Source organism: Hoplias malabaricus, chromosome 4 (genome assembly GCF_029633855.1).
Source record: "Hoplias malabaricus isolate fHopMal1 chromosome 4, fHopMal1.hap1, whole genome shotgun sequence".
NCBI classification, from domain to species: Eukaryota; Metazoa; Chordata; class Actinopteri; order Characiformes; family Erythrinidae; genus Hoplias; species Hoplias malabaricus.
In genome coordinates, this window is record NC_089803.1 from 39,932,110 (window position 1) to 39,946,872 (window position 14,763).

Consider the following 14,763-nt stretch of genomic DNA (forward strand, 5'->3'; position numbering starts at 1 on the left):
TACCCAATGCAATGTGAAAAAATTAATTTTAACAGCACTGTGGGAATCAATGGCCCACTCAATTTTCTAAAGATACTGTACTAACACTAGCATAAAAACCAAGGGTGGAATTACTACTGTGTTTTAATACCCAGATCCAATTATCAGCCTTTGCTGTTAGCATTAACACACTTTTGTGGCCTAGGCTGGGCTGCAAAACACTCTTGGCTTATCTTCCTATTCAGAAACTAAGCAGATGTAATTTTCTAGGTCTTATTTCCTTATATGCATGTATATGATGTAAACATATCTGTGTCCACACAATGTGTGCTTAAAGGCGACATACAATTCTATTTTAAAAACATGTATTTTATAAAATTCTGACCATATTTCATCACCATTTGCTAACTCTCCAGTCTCTTTGTGTGCTGGAAACTGGTCTAATGTTTTATGAAGCCTGGTATTTATATAACTGTCTAAGAAAAAACAGTGTCTCTCTCCGGTATGCTAGACTTTCTTTCACTGCTCAGGGCACAGAAAAGGCATCTGTGGGTTTTAGACACAGAATTCCAAACAAAACGAATTCAGATGCAGATATTGCATTCATGGGTTATATAGAGAGAGAGAGAAAAAATAGGTTTTTGGTTTGTTTCTCGCTCTGAAAGCACAGGGGGTGAAGAGCTGTGGACCACAGTCATGGGCCTGTTGCGAGACGGTGGTGGGTCTGTTTACTGCCAGCACTCTCCATCCTCAACAAGACAGTGACGACTGTGGAGTTCCTCGGGTCTCTGGATCAAATCGCCAGGGACATAGAGCGGGTCACTAACATCAACAACACAGAGAAAACTCATCCTCAGCTCCAGTTCTACACAACCATTCCAGAGTCCAGTTGTAATTCAAACAGTGAAACAGACAAGTTAAACTTCAGCCACGTACAAACCACAGTCGTACCTTAAATGGCACAGAGCTACTGAACGTAAACAAAACAGAGAGAACTACAGTTCCCCATTACTGTAGACGTTACTGAGTTGGTGAAAATAGTTAGAATAGGACTGTCAGGGTATCAGAGCATTATCAAAAACAACCACTAGAGGGCAGGTTTGCTTTTGAAGACATTTAGCAAAGGGTTTAGACACGTCTTTGTGATTTCCTAAACATGAGACAGTTCGTCAGTTTTACTTTTAAAAGTCTGATTTAGAACAGTCAGTTATAGAGTAGAGCTGGAAATTAATTACAGCAGTCACTGATTGGAATTTATAAGTCTTAGAACTTACTGGATGACACCAGGATGCAACCCATGTCACATAGACTCATGGGGAGAACACACCAAACTCCTCACAGACTCTGACCTAAGGTGAGGACCCGGCGACAATATTAGTATTTGTACTGGAACTCATGTTTATGTTGAAGTTTGGGACTTTCTCCCACGGCTGTGGTGTTACTCCGTGGTCGTGAGGCGGCGCTAACGCTTCCTTCTTCAGTCCGCGGATTGATCCTTTTTTTCTTGAAGAACTGGACAGAGTTCCTTCCGCCAAATTAAATAAAATAGTCCCGACGGACTGTAGTCTGCAATAGTCTCTGCGTCGTTAGTCGCACACTCACGTTTCCAGACTCAAATATTTCGAGATCTCTACAAAGTGTATAATGTAAACATTACAACCGGGCGGTTGCCGTGCAGTGACTGACTGGACTCGTGGTGTTCACAGCACCATCGACCTCAGCACCACTCCGCTACGGAGACTGGTCGCGGTGTGGTGACGACACACGTGTGCGGCTGTCTGCATTGTTTTGGTTGGTGCTGTTCTTTTCACCAGATCCTCTCAAACGCTCGGTTTCTGTCAAACTCCAGGTCAGTGTGCTCTTACATTATCCCTCTCGGTTCGTCTGTCTCTCTCAGTCGCTCTCAGCTATTTTCTCGGAGGATATCGACTCGTGTTTTGGTTTGTTGTGATTGTGATCAACGCCCAGTTGTTAAGAGTCACTCAGCTCTGCGAGTCTCTTCGTTTAAAGAAAAGGTTATGAATCACAGCTTTAAAATGTAGAGCGTACTGACTCTTACCACTGTAAATGACACCGTGAGGCTCCATCGTGTGAATTCATCTGTCTCTAACCTGACCCTCCTCTCTAGTGTCTTTATGTGTTGATAACAATAACGCAACGCTGGAGGCTTGGGAGATTTCCATACAGCAGGATTTCTCCGTTTAGCCTCAAATCAATTGAACAGAGCCGAGGGACCTGTTTTACGGTCCTCAACATGAGAAAATTTGGCATTTAGTTGTCTAATTTGTGACATAAGCTTAACCCCCAGGTTTAGAGACATACGTTCGACTTAAAGCCTGTTCAGTATGAAAAACAGCTAACCCATAAATCCTGTCAGTATTACACAAAGTAGGGTTTGTGTCAAGAGAGATACCTTTAGAGCAATGACCCTCAGTACTATTAGATCAGAAATATTAAACGTTTTTAGATTAATATCACAGTTTGAAAAAAAAAAAGTTTTTGGATGTCAAAAGATTTAAATTTGACCTGATGATATTTACTTGTAGTTTATATTGTCTACTTTGTGTCTAACACTGTCTTAAATTTTAAGTGTGGAAATTTAACCCAATAAGGCAGAGTCTGCATCTCACAGATTATCCCCCGTATACAAATCTTACAGCCAAAGAACCCTAGATCTGATTGTTGAAAACAATCATGATTTGGTGAGAAAACCTGGGCACACACTGTTATGATACAAAGCACTGAAATGGAGAGGAGTATTTAGTTAACTGTGAGTAAGGAACAAACCAGTTCATGAGGTGTTTACCTATAACAGTTAGAGACTTTGCCTCAATGGGGTAACCCCCACATCTTGATAAAACATGCCAAATAAAGTGTGTGTGTGTGTGTGTGTGTGTGTTCTGTGGTTCACTTCAGTGTAAGAAGAATTTGAGGTTATGGAAGAGCAGAGTGCATCACCTGGGGCAAACACAGATAACAGCAGCCAGAGGAATGGAGAAGAGGTATCACGTGCCCCTTTTTTATATATTCATATTTGTTTGTTTTTTTGAATGCTTTTTGAACTCTCATACTCACCAAACCAGCCAGTTCTCAGTCTATTTCTAAACTAATTCTGACGCAGTTCATTTCAAGTTTACACACTGTGATTTAAAGGCATCTAAAAAAATGTAAATGACATGATGTGTAGAGAGTATACTGAAATCGAACATTGAACAGAGGAAATAATATAATATAATTAATATATATTGTTTCTTGCTTATTGGTGGTAAAATAAATATATATTGCTCCTATAATTATTTGAATTGCAGTTTGTATTTATGAATTTTCTTGACTATCTCTCTATTTCTGGCCCTGTAGAAGCCACGCAGGACAAACTGGACGAAAGGGAGAAAGAGGAAGAAGCCTTTAAAGGATAGCAATGCCCCCAAAGCACCATTAACAGGATATGTGCGATTTATGAATGACAGACGGGAGCAGCTTCGGGCAGAGAGGCCAGATGTTCCCTTCCCAGAGATTACCAGGATGCTTGGCAATGAGTGGAGCAAACTACCTCCTGATGAGAAACAGGTCTCCTTCTTTTCTTTTCTGTTTTTTTAATAATAGAAAGTAACAGCTTGGAGTAGGCAGCATAAACAAAGAAATTCCTAGTAGGATGGCTACAGAATTTTGCTGTTTATGTGTTGCAGCTGACGTCACAGAACATTAGCTGCCATATTGGGGACATACTCATTAATAAAGTTCAAAAATAAGAACTAGAACTGTGATGCTTAAATAGTTTTATACTTCTTATCAAAACAATTAGTCCTTGTTGAGAAGTTACATCATATGGATCCTTGACCCATGTATCTGTGCAAAATTTGTAAACGGAGCTCTATTTATCACGATGAATATTATCCTCCAAAAATCGGTTGCACTCTTAGAGTACAGAGACAGCGGGATCAAATAATTTACTCTGTAAGCATAGGGAAAAGAATGTCTTGTGTCTGTAGTCTCTTATACACTTAAACAAAATAGGACTGAAATAAGATGATTATTGAAGTTTGTATATGATCTGTGTATGAATAACTCACTCAGATTCAGATAGAAGGGCAGAGAAACGCATTACAGACTCACATTCTAACAGTTTAACATTAGATCCTAGGGCAGGGGTGCTGATTTAAATTTTTTTTATTATGCTGCACTGCGGAATGCTTTATGCCCTTGATGCACGGAGGTGGTGGGCTTCTGTGCTTCTGACTGTTATGAGACCCTCTCCAGCACAAGGAAGAGAGCTGTGTGTGAGATTAATTTAACAGTTTCTCCTGTTCGTTTACATTAGAGCTGCAAACAATAACATGGGCTAATATCACTATAGTCATAAACAAGCAGTTCATTGTTTAGCCCTGATCTGTATTTATAATCAATATATTTTTGCCGAGCCAGCCTAGAAGAGGCATTTCCGCTTACTGACTGAATGACTGATATCTGATGTTGTAATTCAGCCGTATTTCACAGAGAGCACTTAACGTGGCACTACTACGCCGTCTGTTGTTCATTCAGTGATATTTCATATTCCAGTTCGTAAACTAAATTTGGAGCCAAATGTCCTATTTTCCCTGGACAGGTACTCTTTTTGGGACCTCAAAAAGGCATGTTCAAGGGTTCAGAGAATTGAGAGTTGAATTGGGACACACTCGCTCCGCTTCAGTGCTGTAGGTCCACCATCCACCGCGGTGCAGCTCAGTGTTTTACTGGAGCCTCGAACAGAAATGTGTTAAACATTGTTAAGGTTATATTTATCAGAGTCTCTTTATGTTTGGAGAATGTTTCTGTGACCCAGCCTTTTGTTTTCTACTCTATACTTAACAAACAGAAAGTCATCTTGTCTGTCCCTGCAAATTACACAAATTCTACACGAATACAGGGACAAATCTCACCGCTACTGGCTTTCTGATGATTAATTTACTTCTGCACAGCTTTTTGTTTAACTTTACACGTAAACGGGTCAAATCTCCAGATTATTAAAGTCAGAAAACCGGAGTGAGGTGTTACTCAAAATAAACGAGGCTGTGAATTTATTACAGCACAGTTTTATCAGTCAGACCCTTATAGAAATGTAATAAGTAATAAATATCTAGTTCCAGTGATGCCTGCTCCGTTATCAAGTGTAGATTACTTGGTTTATAAAATGTTAAGGTGCTTGGTTTTAGAAATGTTCAAAAACTTAAATGTTAACTTGTTGCTTTCTGGGAAATGACTTGTTTTAATATCATCTCAACAATGCTTCCAGTTTTGTAGTTTTGTATGAACAGAAAATAACAGGCTTTCCACAATCATACACACACTGTCAGCAGCTGACAGTATAAACTGTTTTTATAGTTTGTTATTATTTGTTATTACTGCAAAAAAAGACATTGATATGAAGCACCAAAGCTTCTCCAGACTTTTCAATGACAAGGGTATGTATTTTGGGATTTCCTGTTTTTGAAATGCCAGAAAAACCATGTGACAATGGGCATATGGGTAATAGTGGTCCTGCTAAATTAGGCTTGCCTAGGTTCTCTTTGTTCTTGTTGATAAAGCAATAGAAAAAGTAATTACAAATGATATCCTCTTCTTTTTTTTTATGTCACACTGATGCTAGTTGTATTCTTGCTTGTTTTAAGTGCTATGTACCTTTTCAGAGCGCTCTTACACACATTTCTGCTTCTCTGTCTCAAACTCTCAAAAGTAGAAGACCATCTAGTTTTTAATAAAGCTCTGAATACCCCTCAAAAAGCCTAATCTGAAATTGCACTCTATTTCTATTCTCGCAGCGTTATTTAGAAGAGGCTGAGAAAGATAAAGAGCGCTACATGAAGGAGTTGGAGAAGTATCAGCAGACGGAGGCCTATAAACACTTCACCAGAAAGGTGCAGGAGAAACAGAAGGGAAAAAGACACAGAGGAGGTACAGACAATGAAACTCCAAACTCTTGCCAAATGAAAAATTTAGTTTTTCCCCACCAGGTGGTAGAAGAAACCTTCCTTGGTGAAACAAGGTGCTGTTTGAATATTTAGCAACTGAAAGCAAAATGAAAGAAATGGATATAAAACAAACAAGAATATCTGTGCGGAAATCAAATTTGGTAGAAAAGCAAGGACATGCTTTCAATGTTCAGAAATGCTTAGACAGTAAAACTATGGATTAAGTCGATTTAATTGAATATGTTGACCAGTGTGTGTCACCTGATTTCATGTTTATGTTCATAATCATTTTTTTCTTTCCCTTCACACCACAACTGCTGTTATTTTCTAAAAATGAATTGCATTGGAGAATCACACTAACATAAACTTCAGGTTTCTCCCTAAAAACTGACTAAAATAAAACTATATTATTTATAAGGGTCTTAGGAGTGACAGATTAAATCTTCAAAATCTACTGATAAGGCAGATCCATTTTTTTCTGTATCACATTACTGCTTTAGAAATGCCCTCCAGTGCAGAGGCCAGATAAGCTGTTCACATGCTTTGGTCTCTTATCAGTTCAAGATCGAAGCAAGGCTTCAGACAGGAAACATTAATCAGCTGCTACTGTTCTTAAGCTCTTTTTCTCTTTAACAGATGTGAACCGACAGTCAGCCAGGGAAGCTCTTCATGAGGTAAGAGAAACAACAGCACTTTGTCTTTAAGTAAAAGTCACCTTTTCTCATCCTTTCTTGTTGTTCATTTCACACCAACCCCAAATGTATTCAGTTCTGACACCCAGAACCGAACCTGTTGCTGTAGAAGTGAATGCTTGTGCTCTGTTCTCATTTAGCTAAAGAAAATTAAATGATGTCATTACCAAGCTTAGCTACCAGCTGCTTGAGACTTAATGGGACTGTGCAGTGTCAGGGCTTAATGAAATTACAGTCCTTTAAATTCGCAAGTGCACGAAGCATTGGGGTTTTTAGACAGAAACAATTAGGTGTGTGTGTCTCCATCAGTGCCAGGGGCTGTAAGGATTAAAAACTTTTTTCTGTGTGCTCAGTCAGCGATGGCTCTACAGAAACGTTGCAGAATGTTACATTGTTACAGAAATGTAACATTGCGCACTACAAATAGGATTTGATGTACGAGAGATTTTCCTGAATATTTATGTCTTTGTTTTTCTCTCTTGTCTCTCACACACCTCTCTTCCATCTGTCAGAATGATGGAGTGATAAAGGATCGCTCTGTGTTTGATATTCCTATCTTTACTGAGGAATTCCTCAACCATAGCAAAGGTAAGCAAAGGTCCAGAATCCTGTCATAGTCCTGCCGCTTTTTGTTGAATGCAGAGATTTTGCCAGCTGGAAGGGTTGTGTCACTATTCCAGTCTCTTATTAGATATTTATGCTGTGTCAATAATGCAAAGTTCCTGTCTGCCCTAGCAACCCTGATGCTGTTTTGCTTGTGGTTATCCACAGCCTAGATGATGAAAATTTTCCTAATCACCTCAACTGACTCTGAAGTTCTCCTTTTACACTGATTGCGTACTAGTAGTTTTTTCATAAATCAGAACCCAATTCGACAAGATGCCTTGCATATTAAACAGCAGTACCAAAGTTATTTATGTATATCTTTTGATTTATAGATGATATGCATTTACATTGGCAGACAAAGCAGCAAACAGATTGAAGTGACAGAACAGCTCAACAGTACATTAAAGGCATACATTACAGAATATAATCATAATTAACAGAAGACACACCAAACCTGTAAGAACAAACATTAAAAATGTTATAGAAAACAATCATAAGATCCTTTTCGGGGAAACCTCCTGCCTGTCCTGTTTATACTTATATTTGCATTTTCCAGAAGACAAAGCTTTGATTTTTTGCCTTGGTAACGAAGCCAAGATGTTTTTTCTCAAACAGTTCGTATATTTTGAAGACTTTGGAATCCACAGGTGCCTTGCAACACAGACCTTGGTGACAGCTTTTGGCTGTTTACTAAATATTATTTATTGACTGAAATAAATTGAGCTCTCCCAACAAAAAACTATTTATGTTTATGTTATTTACATTTTTTTATGTCCTCTATTTAAAATAAAGCAGCTACTAAAGTATATCCTTTTTGTTTATTAAGTCATATTTTAAAAATAAATGTATGCTCCTGAAAAGTAGAAATGGCTGATTTTTCATCAGAAGTGCTCAATATATTAATCCCTGCCCCCAAGATATTTTTACCAAGATGCATAAAACATTAATTATGTAGAAAAACAATAGCTGTATTATGGTGTTTGTTTCATTTTGCATGTGGTTACTTGTAGGTCACACTAAAGAACCCCTGACAGAAATTGTCCTAAGGGTGTTGTTTTAAAGGGAATGTCTACGACTGTGGGGAAATGCAAGTTTATCTAGTTTACATTCAATAGCTCCACATCATTTAAGGTGGAACAGTGTGTTTGAGGAATAAAACGACTGTTGGTTGTACATGACTGAAGTCTGTATTTGTTATTGAAGTTGTTATTCACTGTTTGATCCACCAAAGAAACTCATTTGTAACTCAAGTAGTATAGTTTTTTCTAACTTTCGGTAATGCCGTTAGTCGTCTCCCGAGTTTGGAGACATTTCCACGTTAATTGATCCGAAACAACAAAAATAAGTCAACAGTCAACCTATTGAGCAGGAATAGAGAAATATTCTCATCTCACTTTGTGCTTTTCAACATTTGGAGTTCTCTCTGTTGTCCAAATGCCTCTGCCATAATAGTGATAGTGAGAGAGAGAGCCTAGCATACCGGGCCGAGGTTTTTACTCATTTACAGACACTGGAGCTTCATAAACACATTAGACTGGTTTAAAGCACAGAGAGCAGCAAATGGAGAGGAAATATCTGAATTTTATACAAAAAAATATTTATTTTGACCACAATTTTAAATTTTGCCTTTATGTGTACACTAGATGGCAAGATGTTCATAAATTAAGAGTATGAAAGCATCTTTGTTTCTAGGATTAGTTATTTATTTTCAAACTATTTTGAAATGACACACACTATATCTTAATATTCGGTACAGTTAGTGTGTGTGTGTGTGTATCTGTCTGTTGTTCACAGCGCGTGAGGCTGAGTTGCGACAGTTGCGCAAGACCAATATGGAGTATGAGGAGCGGAATGCAGCGCTGCAGAAGCATGTTGAAAGCATGAGGAGTGCAGTAGAAAGGTTAGAGGGAGACGTTCTGCAGGAGCGTACACGCAACAGTCTGCTGCAGCAGCACCTTGACACACTTCGCTCTGCACTAACACACAGTTTCGCCGGTGTGCCCCTACCTGGTAAGACACACACACTTTCTCACAGAAGCCCCCCCCCCACACACACACACAGAGTGTCCTGTTACTAATTACATTAATATTCACCTAATATTCATGCTGTAACTTATTATTAAAGGAGCAATCTGTAATACTGACACCAAGTGGTTAAATTCAGAATTATAATACAGTCTCAAAACAGTGAAGAGAGAGCTGTCTGCGACCTCCCCCTCCTCCCAGACTTGAAACTTGACCAGGTTGCCAGATTGAGGAAAACTAAATGAACAAGCAAGAGATGAGTATAATAAAATATAATAATAATTAAAACATCTATCTAAGCAGAAAATGTGACCGCCACTGTCCAAATTCCTCCTTAAATGTTTAGACTAGACCAGGCTGGTGTTACTTATCAGTTTTCCTTTCCACCACTAATGTCATTTAGGAAGCAGATCTTATCCACAATTTTCATAGTCAAACATTTCATTCCACCTTACATGTCCGTTTACGAGTCCTTGGTTCTTGAAGTCCACCTTAAGAGCTGAAACTAGCGCTCTAGCTTTTGAAACATTTGAAGCAATTGTTATTCCACTTTATCAATTTAAAACACAAACCAATTGTATTATTCAACCAATTATTCACAGTTTTCGTATTCAAGCATTTAGTTTCACCTTAAATGTTTAAGAGTTTTATTTGCGTTTTTGTCCAGCTTCTTATTGAATACTCAATTCCACATTAAACAGTAATGCGAAGCTAAAGCTAGTGCTAGTTTTTATAAACAAAGCTTGTTTTGAATTACTTCTTATTTCCAATTTTATCCATTTAAAACACACCACCAAGTGTACATTGTCACTAAATCATCAACCTACTAGTGAAACACTTATATTTGCTGTGTGTATATGTGCAAGCTTGATTTCTCCATTCCACCTTAAATAGGTGAATATTCGAGGCTTTTCAAACAAAATTCTTACTCCTTAATTTGTTTAAAACAAACAAACAATGGTATGTACACTTTTCAATCATGTTGTTATTCACCTTCTTTATATAAAACACACAAAACACAGCCCTAACACCATTCAAACGTCACTATGCCTCACTTTCTTTAAATGAAACACACAACCTATGGCGTTTACTCCTTTTAATCTATACAAAGATGTCTGTACTTCTACATTTTTTTTCAAAAATGATTTGCTGTTACCTGTTCAGGAGAAAATTAGCCAGCTCTGGCTCTGTTCTGTAGTGCTTCTAAACTACCTCCACATTTCAAACACAGGGCCAGTATTTCCTCTCATTTTACTCCATCTCTGGTCATGGAGATTTTTAGAAGGGCACTGGGGCTTTTTGAGTCTGGTAAAATATAACATTAAGTCTGTTCACTTGGTCATTTCATGGCTGCAAGACACTGTTTGTAGACCTGGCCACACAGTGGACTGTAAAATGATTGGACAAAGGGCAGGACCTCGGAGGGCAGGATCATAGGAGCTCCGCTTTGGACTGGGCACTTCTCAAAGAGAATATATTGCTTTAGCAATGCTGTGAGAGGCAGTAGTGTTAACTTAATCTATGATCACACACCATGGACAGTTTATGACTAAGTACAGTAAATATCCTACAGTTTGCTCCTTTAAGCTCCCAAACTTAAAAATAAGCTTCTTATTTATTTATTTATTTTTTATTATATTTTTTAAACATTTTGATTTAAATAAATAAATAAGCAAAAAAATAAATAAGGCCAGTATTCTCCTAAGATGTTTTATGCATCATTGCTCCTAGGTCAATCAATGCTTTGTGAATATTATCTTCTCACATGTTTATTTTGTATTACTTTATAATTAAAGCTGTTAAAGGTATTAATTTTTCTCTTTTATTATAATAGTAACATAGCACCATTGATTTGTGAAATGGAGCTCAAAAGCCTCATAGTGAGATTTCATTCATTCATTCATTCATTATCTGTAACCACTTATCCAGTTCAGGGTCGCAGTGGGTCCAGAGCCTACCTGGAATCATTGGGTGCAAGACAGGAACACACCCTGGTGGGGAGGTGCCAATCCTTCACAGGGCAACACACACACAGACACACACCTACAGACACTACGGAGGAAACATATGCGGACACACAGACAGTCACCTGGAGTGGGACTAGAACCCACAACCTCCAGGTCCCTGGAGCTGTGTGACTACTACACTACCTGCTGCACCACCCTGCTGCCACTAGTGAGATTATAGCCATAGCTCTGACCAAGATGAAGTGGTTATGGAAACTGAACGAATAAATATCTTTCAAACAGTAATGCTATGAAACATTTTCCCATGAGGTATGAGGGAGTAACTTGTTTTGTTTCGTTTAACCTAGTAATTAACAGCAAAATCAAATGTACACAATTTTGCCCATACCCAAACATAGTAATTAAAAGTACGTACAATTGTGCTCCAGTAGTATAAGGATTGTGAAGCTAAAACTTAATAGAAGACTGCAACACAAATTCTCCAGAGCAATTTTAAAAAATATGATTTTAGACACACAACTTGTCTGATTTTATATGTAAAATCATGTGAATTTAGTTTTTTAGTTAACCGCTCCTGTAAGATAACTGCACTGCACACCAGAGAAGCAGTGTACATATCTGTTCACTGGAAATTATGGTCTGTAGCGCCCACATGTGTTTGTGCTGTGTTCTTGCAGGCAGTGGAGAAATTGCTAGTCTGGACTCAATTGATTCCTACATGAAAAAGCTACACAATATTGTAGTTTCCAACCCTCAGGATCACGAGCACCTAATTAATGTGGTGCGGGATGTGGTCAACCGCCTCGATAGGTAAGATGTTTTCAATACAGTGAAGCTCCTCTAGTGTGTGCATTTTTATTTTTATTTTTTTTGTTAAATGTACATTACATTTTTCCAGGTTAATTTATAATTTAGTTTCTCAGTTGTCAGGAATTGTATTTTAACTATTTCTAAACAAATAGATACCACATTCTGCAGGGTATTCTTTTTAACTTAATACAATAAAGGATGCTACAACCAGTCCTGCTTACCTGTTACCCCCATGAGTTTAGTGCTATGCACAGTGTAATTATGGCAGATACAGTAAAAACGTGCAATTTGACCAAATAAAATATGTTGCAGGTAAAGCAACACCTCATATTCTAATTAATTTTATTTAATGCTCCTGTAAATTATATAGGATAGAACTTTCATCTTATATTTTTATGGCTGTTTGTAGTGTCCTTCTATGTTTAAGTTGAGGTGGTGATGCAAAAATGCATTATGAAGCACAGATCCTTTATATATCATCATGACAGAATTAAAGATTTTTTTTATTATTATTTTAATTGCTGGAATCACTTATTAAGGTATTTGAGATGGGTTTAAATTTACCTAATGCACACTGTGATGGTCTCTCTGCAGGTAATTGTGGAGTTCTGATGACAGTACGATGGAATCTGAGCTTCCCTGAAGGCTGTTTTATTTAAGACACACATCCTAAACTATTTTTAAGTCTTATTTTACTAGACACATACATGACTGGTCAGAGGTTTTAGAACACCTAGTTTTAGTCAGCGATTGAATGACACTCTCAGTCAAAAAGGCTACCAGAGCATTTTGCAGGATCATGCAAAACCTGGGCTTCGTTTGCAGGCATGGAATGGCCAGAACTAAGCTTAATCCAAATCTTGCTGTTTGGGATGACCAAGACAGTGGGGAAAGCAAACAGCCAATAAGAGCAAAACATTTGTGGGATCTGTGCTGGGACTTGATTAAATTTCTAGATTTGTAGAAAAATTGACTGAAGTTTGGCTGTTATAAGGACACACATTTATTTATTTATTTTTTTTTATTAAGCATTTATTTGTCCTATGCAGTTCTTTAATTTAATTTGCAGGTCATCTGGGCATTAAAAACTGCACAAATATAAATTAAAATGGGAAAATTAGAGGTGTTCTAAAACCTTAGACCAATAGTCTATTCAGAAGTCAATAATTAGTCTTTTCTACAGTGCTATTTTTATCTTTTCAAAGTTCATTGTTCCCTTTGGTTTCACAATTGGCCGTTGTTTATTCACTTAATGGTTACCTTGCTTGCTTTTCATTATTTTCTGTAGCTGTGGAGAAAATGTGCTTCAGCATTTCAGCATGTTAAATACTTCTATATTTTAAGGGAGATTTTAGATTTTAGAAATACTTTTTATTTCATTTGAATTGTGTTAAAAAGTGACATTTTGTATTTGTGTTAAAGGATAATGATTGAAGCTGTAGTTAGCGTATTTGTGCTCTGCCACTCTTCTCTGTGCCAGCATTAAAGAGAACCCAAAAAAGAATAAAACTGCAGTGACCAATAAATTGCATTTCAAATGTATGCTTATGCTATTTTTTTCATCAGAATGTGGGTTGTGTATCTGGTACTATAAGGATGATGCATGGATCTTTCTCTCTCTTTGAACCCTCTGCAGTAGTGTAGCATCATATGCAGCATGCTCTGCAGGATCTGCTCTCCGCTCTCTGGGGTAACTGATCATTTCATTTCAGATGGATTTTAAACCTGCCCAATTTCTCTGGGAAGTGAAAAGTTTAGAAGCAGTAGTTCAAATATACTGAACCACCTCAAGCAAGAATTGTTCTGCTTCATGACTGCATTCTGACGAGCTGATCAAATGTTTTGGAGGACAGGAAACACAGCATTTTTGTGTGCACACCAAATCACAGATATTAAGTGCTCAACCTATTGTATATGATACTTTAATATGAACAAAGTTTCATGATGTTAGTGGCTGTGAAATGGCAATGTGTTGGGATTATAGTATTGTTGTGCATGGGACCAGTACTAGAGAGGTTTTTATGGGCGGCAAGAAGTCACAAGACAATCTGATCACGTTGGCATGAGCAGCTGCAGTCCTGCCAGTTTACACAGATGTTCAGGATGAACTGTGGCTTTTAGCTGCTGTGCTGCTTTAGGGGAGTAACAGGAATTGGCTGCAATACACTACACAGCACTACTCTCAGAAAAATAAAATAAAAATTGCTTTCTTGATCAGTTTGTGATCATTTTTGAGTGTTTGACTTTTTTTAAACTAAAATTGCTCAAGGAATGTTTATATACAAGTGGTAAATAAAGCAGCTACAACACAAGTTTCTACTTTATGATGGCCATTTCCTGTCAAGCAGCAGGACTTCCTTTCAATAATGACTGCTGTGTGGCACTGCTGTAGTCCCTTTCACATGATTCAGATGAACTCATATCCTCTTAATCTTGACCCTTCTTCCTCCTGCTGTGTGTGTGTGTGTGTACTGTGCAACTTTGACTTTTAGGAGTTGAATGGATAATGGCACTGAGCCTTTGTTTATCTCTATGCTTTCTTTTTAAGTGATGGTTTGTCCAAATTAACAATTCATAGACTTTCCATTTTACCTTAAATATAGTCCATCAGTGGGTGCAATTTTAAGTTCATTCATTCATTTTCTGTAACTGCTTCATTCTGTTCAGTGTCAAAGCCGGATTCGTTGGGTGCGATGCAGGAGCATACCCTGTACAGGGCATCACACACAAACACACACC

General features: G+C 37.8%; 1 protein-coding gene across 3 annotated transcripts; it reads left to right on the forward strand.

Annotated features, from left to right (window-relative positions):
* The first annotated feature begins 1,143 nt into the window (after positions 1-1,143).
* hmg20a (high mobility group 20A) lies at positions 1,144-14,200 on the forward strand. Of its 3 annotated transcripts, none has more exons than XM_066669812.1 (9): positions 1,144-1,333; positions 2,896-2,981; positions 3,337-3,546; positions 5,775-5,907; positions 6,561-6,598; positions 7,129-7,204; positions 9,017-9,232; positions 11,892-12,024; positions 12,619-14,200. In XM_066669812.1, the coding sequence occupies exons 2-9, from the start codon at positions 2,916-2,918 to the stop codon at positions 12,620-12,622; spliced, it is 876 nt and encodes a 291-aa protein (XP_066525909.1). In that variant the 5' UTR covers positions 1,144-1,333; positions 2,896-2,915; the 3' UTR covers positions 12,623-14,200. The 3 variants fall into 3 exon arrangements, with proteins under 3 accessions (XP_066525909.1, XP_066525910.1, XP_066525908.1); XM_066669811.1 differs by lacking the exon at positions 1,144-1,333 and adding an exon at positions 1,589-1,828; XM_066669813.1 differs by lacking the exons at positions 1,144-1,333; positions 12,619-14,200 and adding an exon at positions 1,585-1,828 and having other exon boundaries at positions 11,892-12,028.
* The last annotated feature ends 563 nt before the right edge of the window (positions 14,201-14,763 follow it).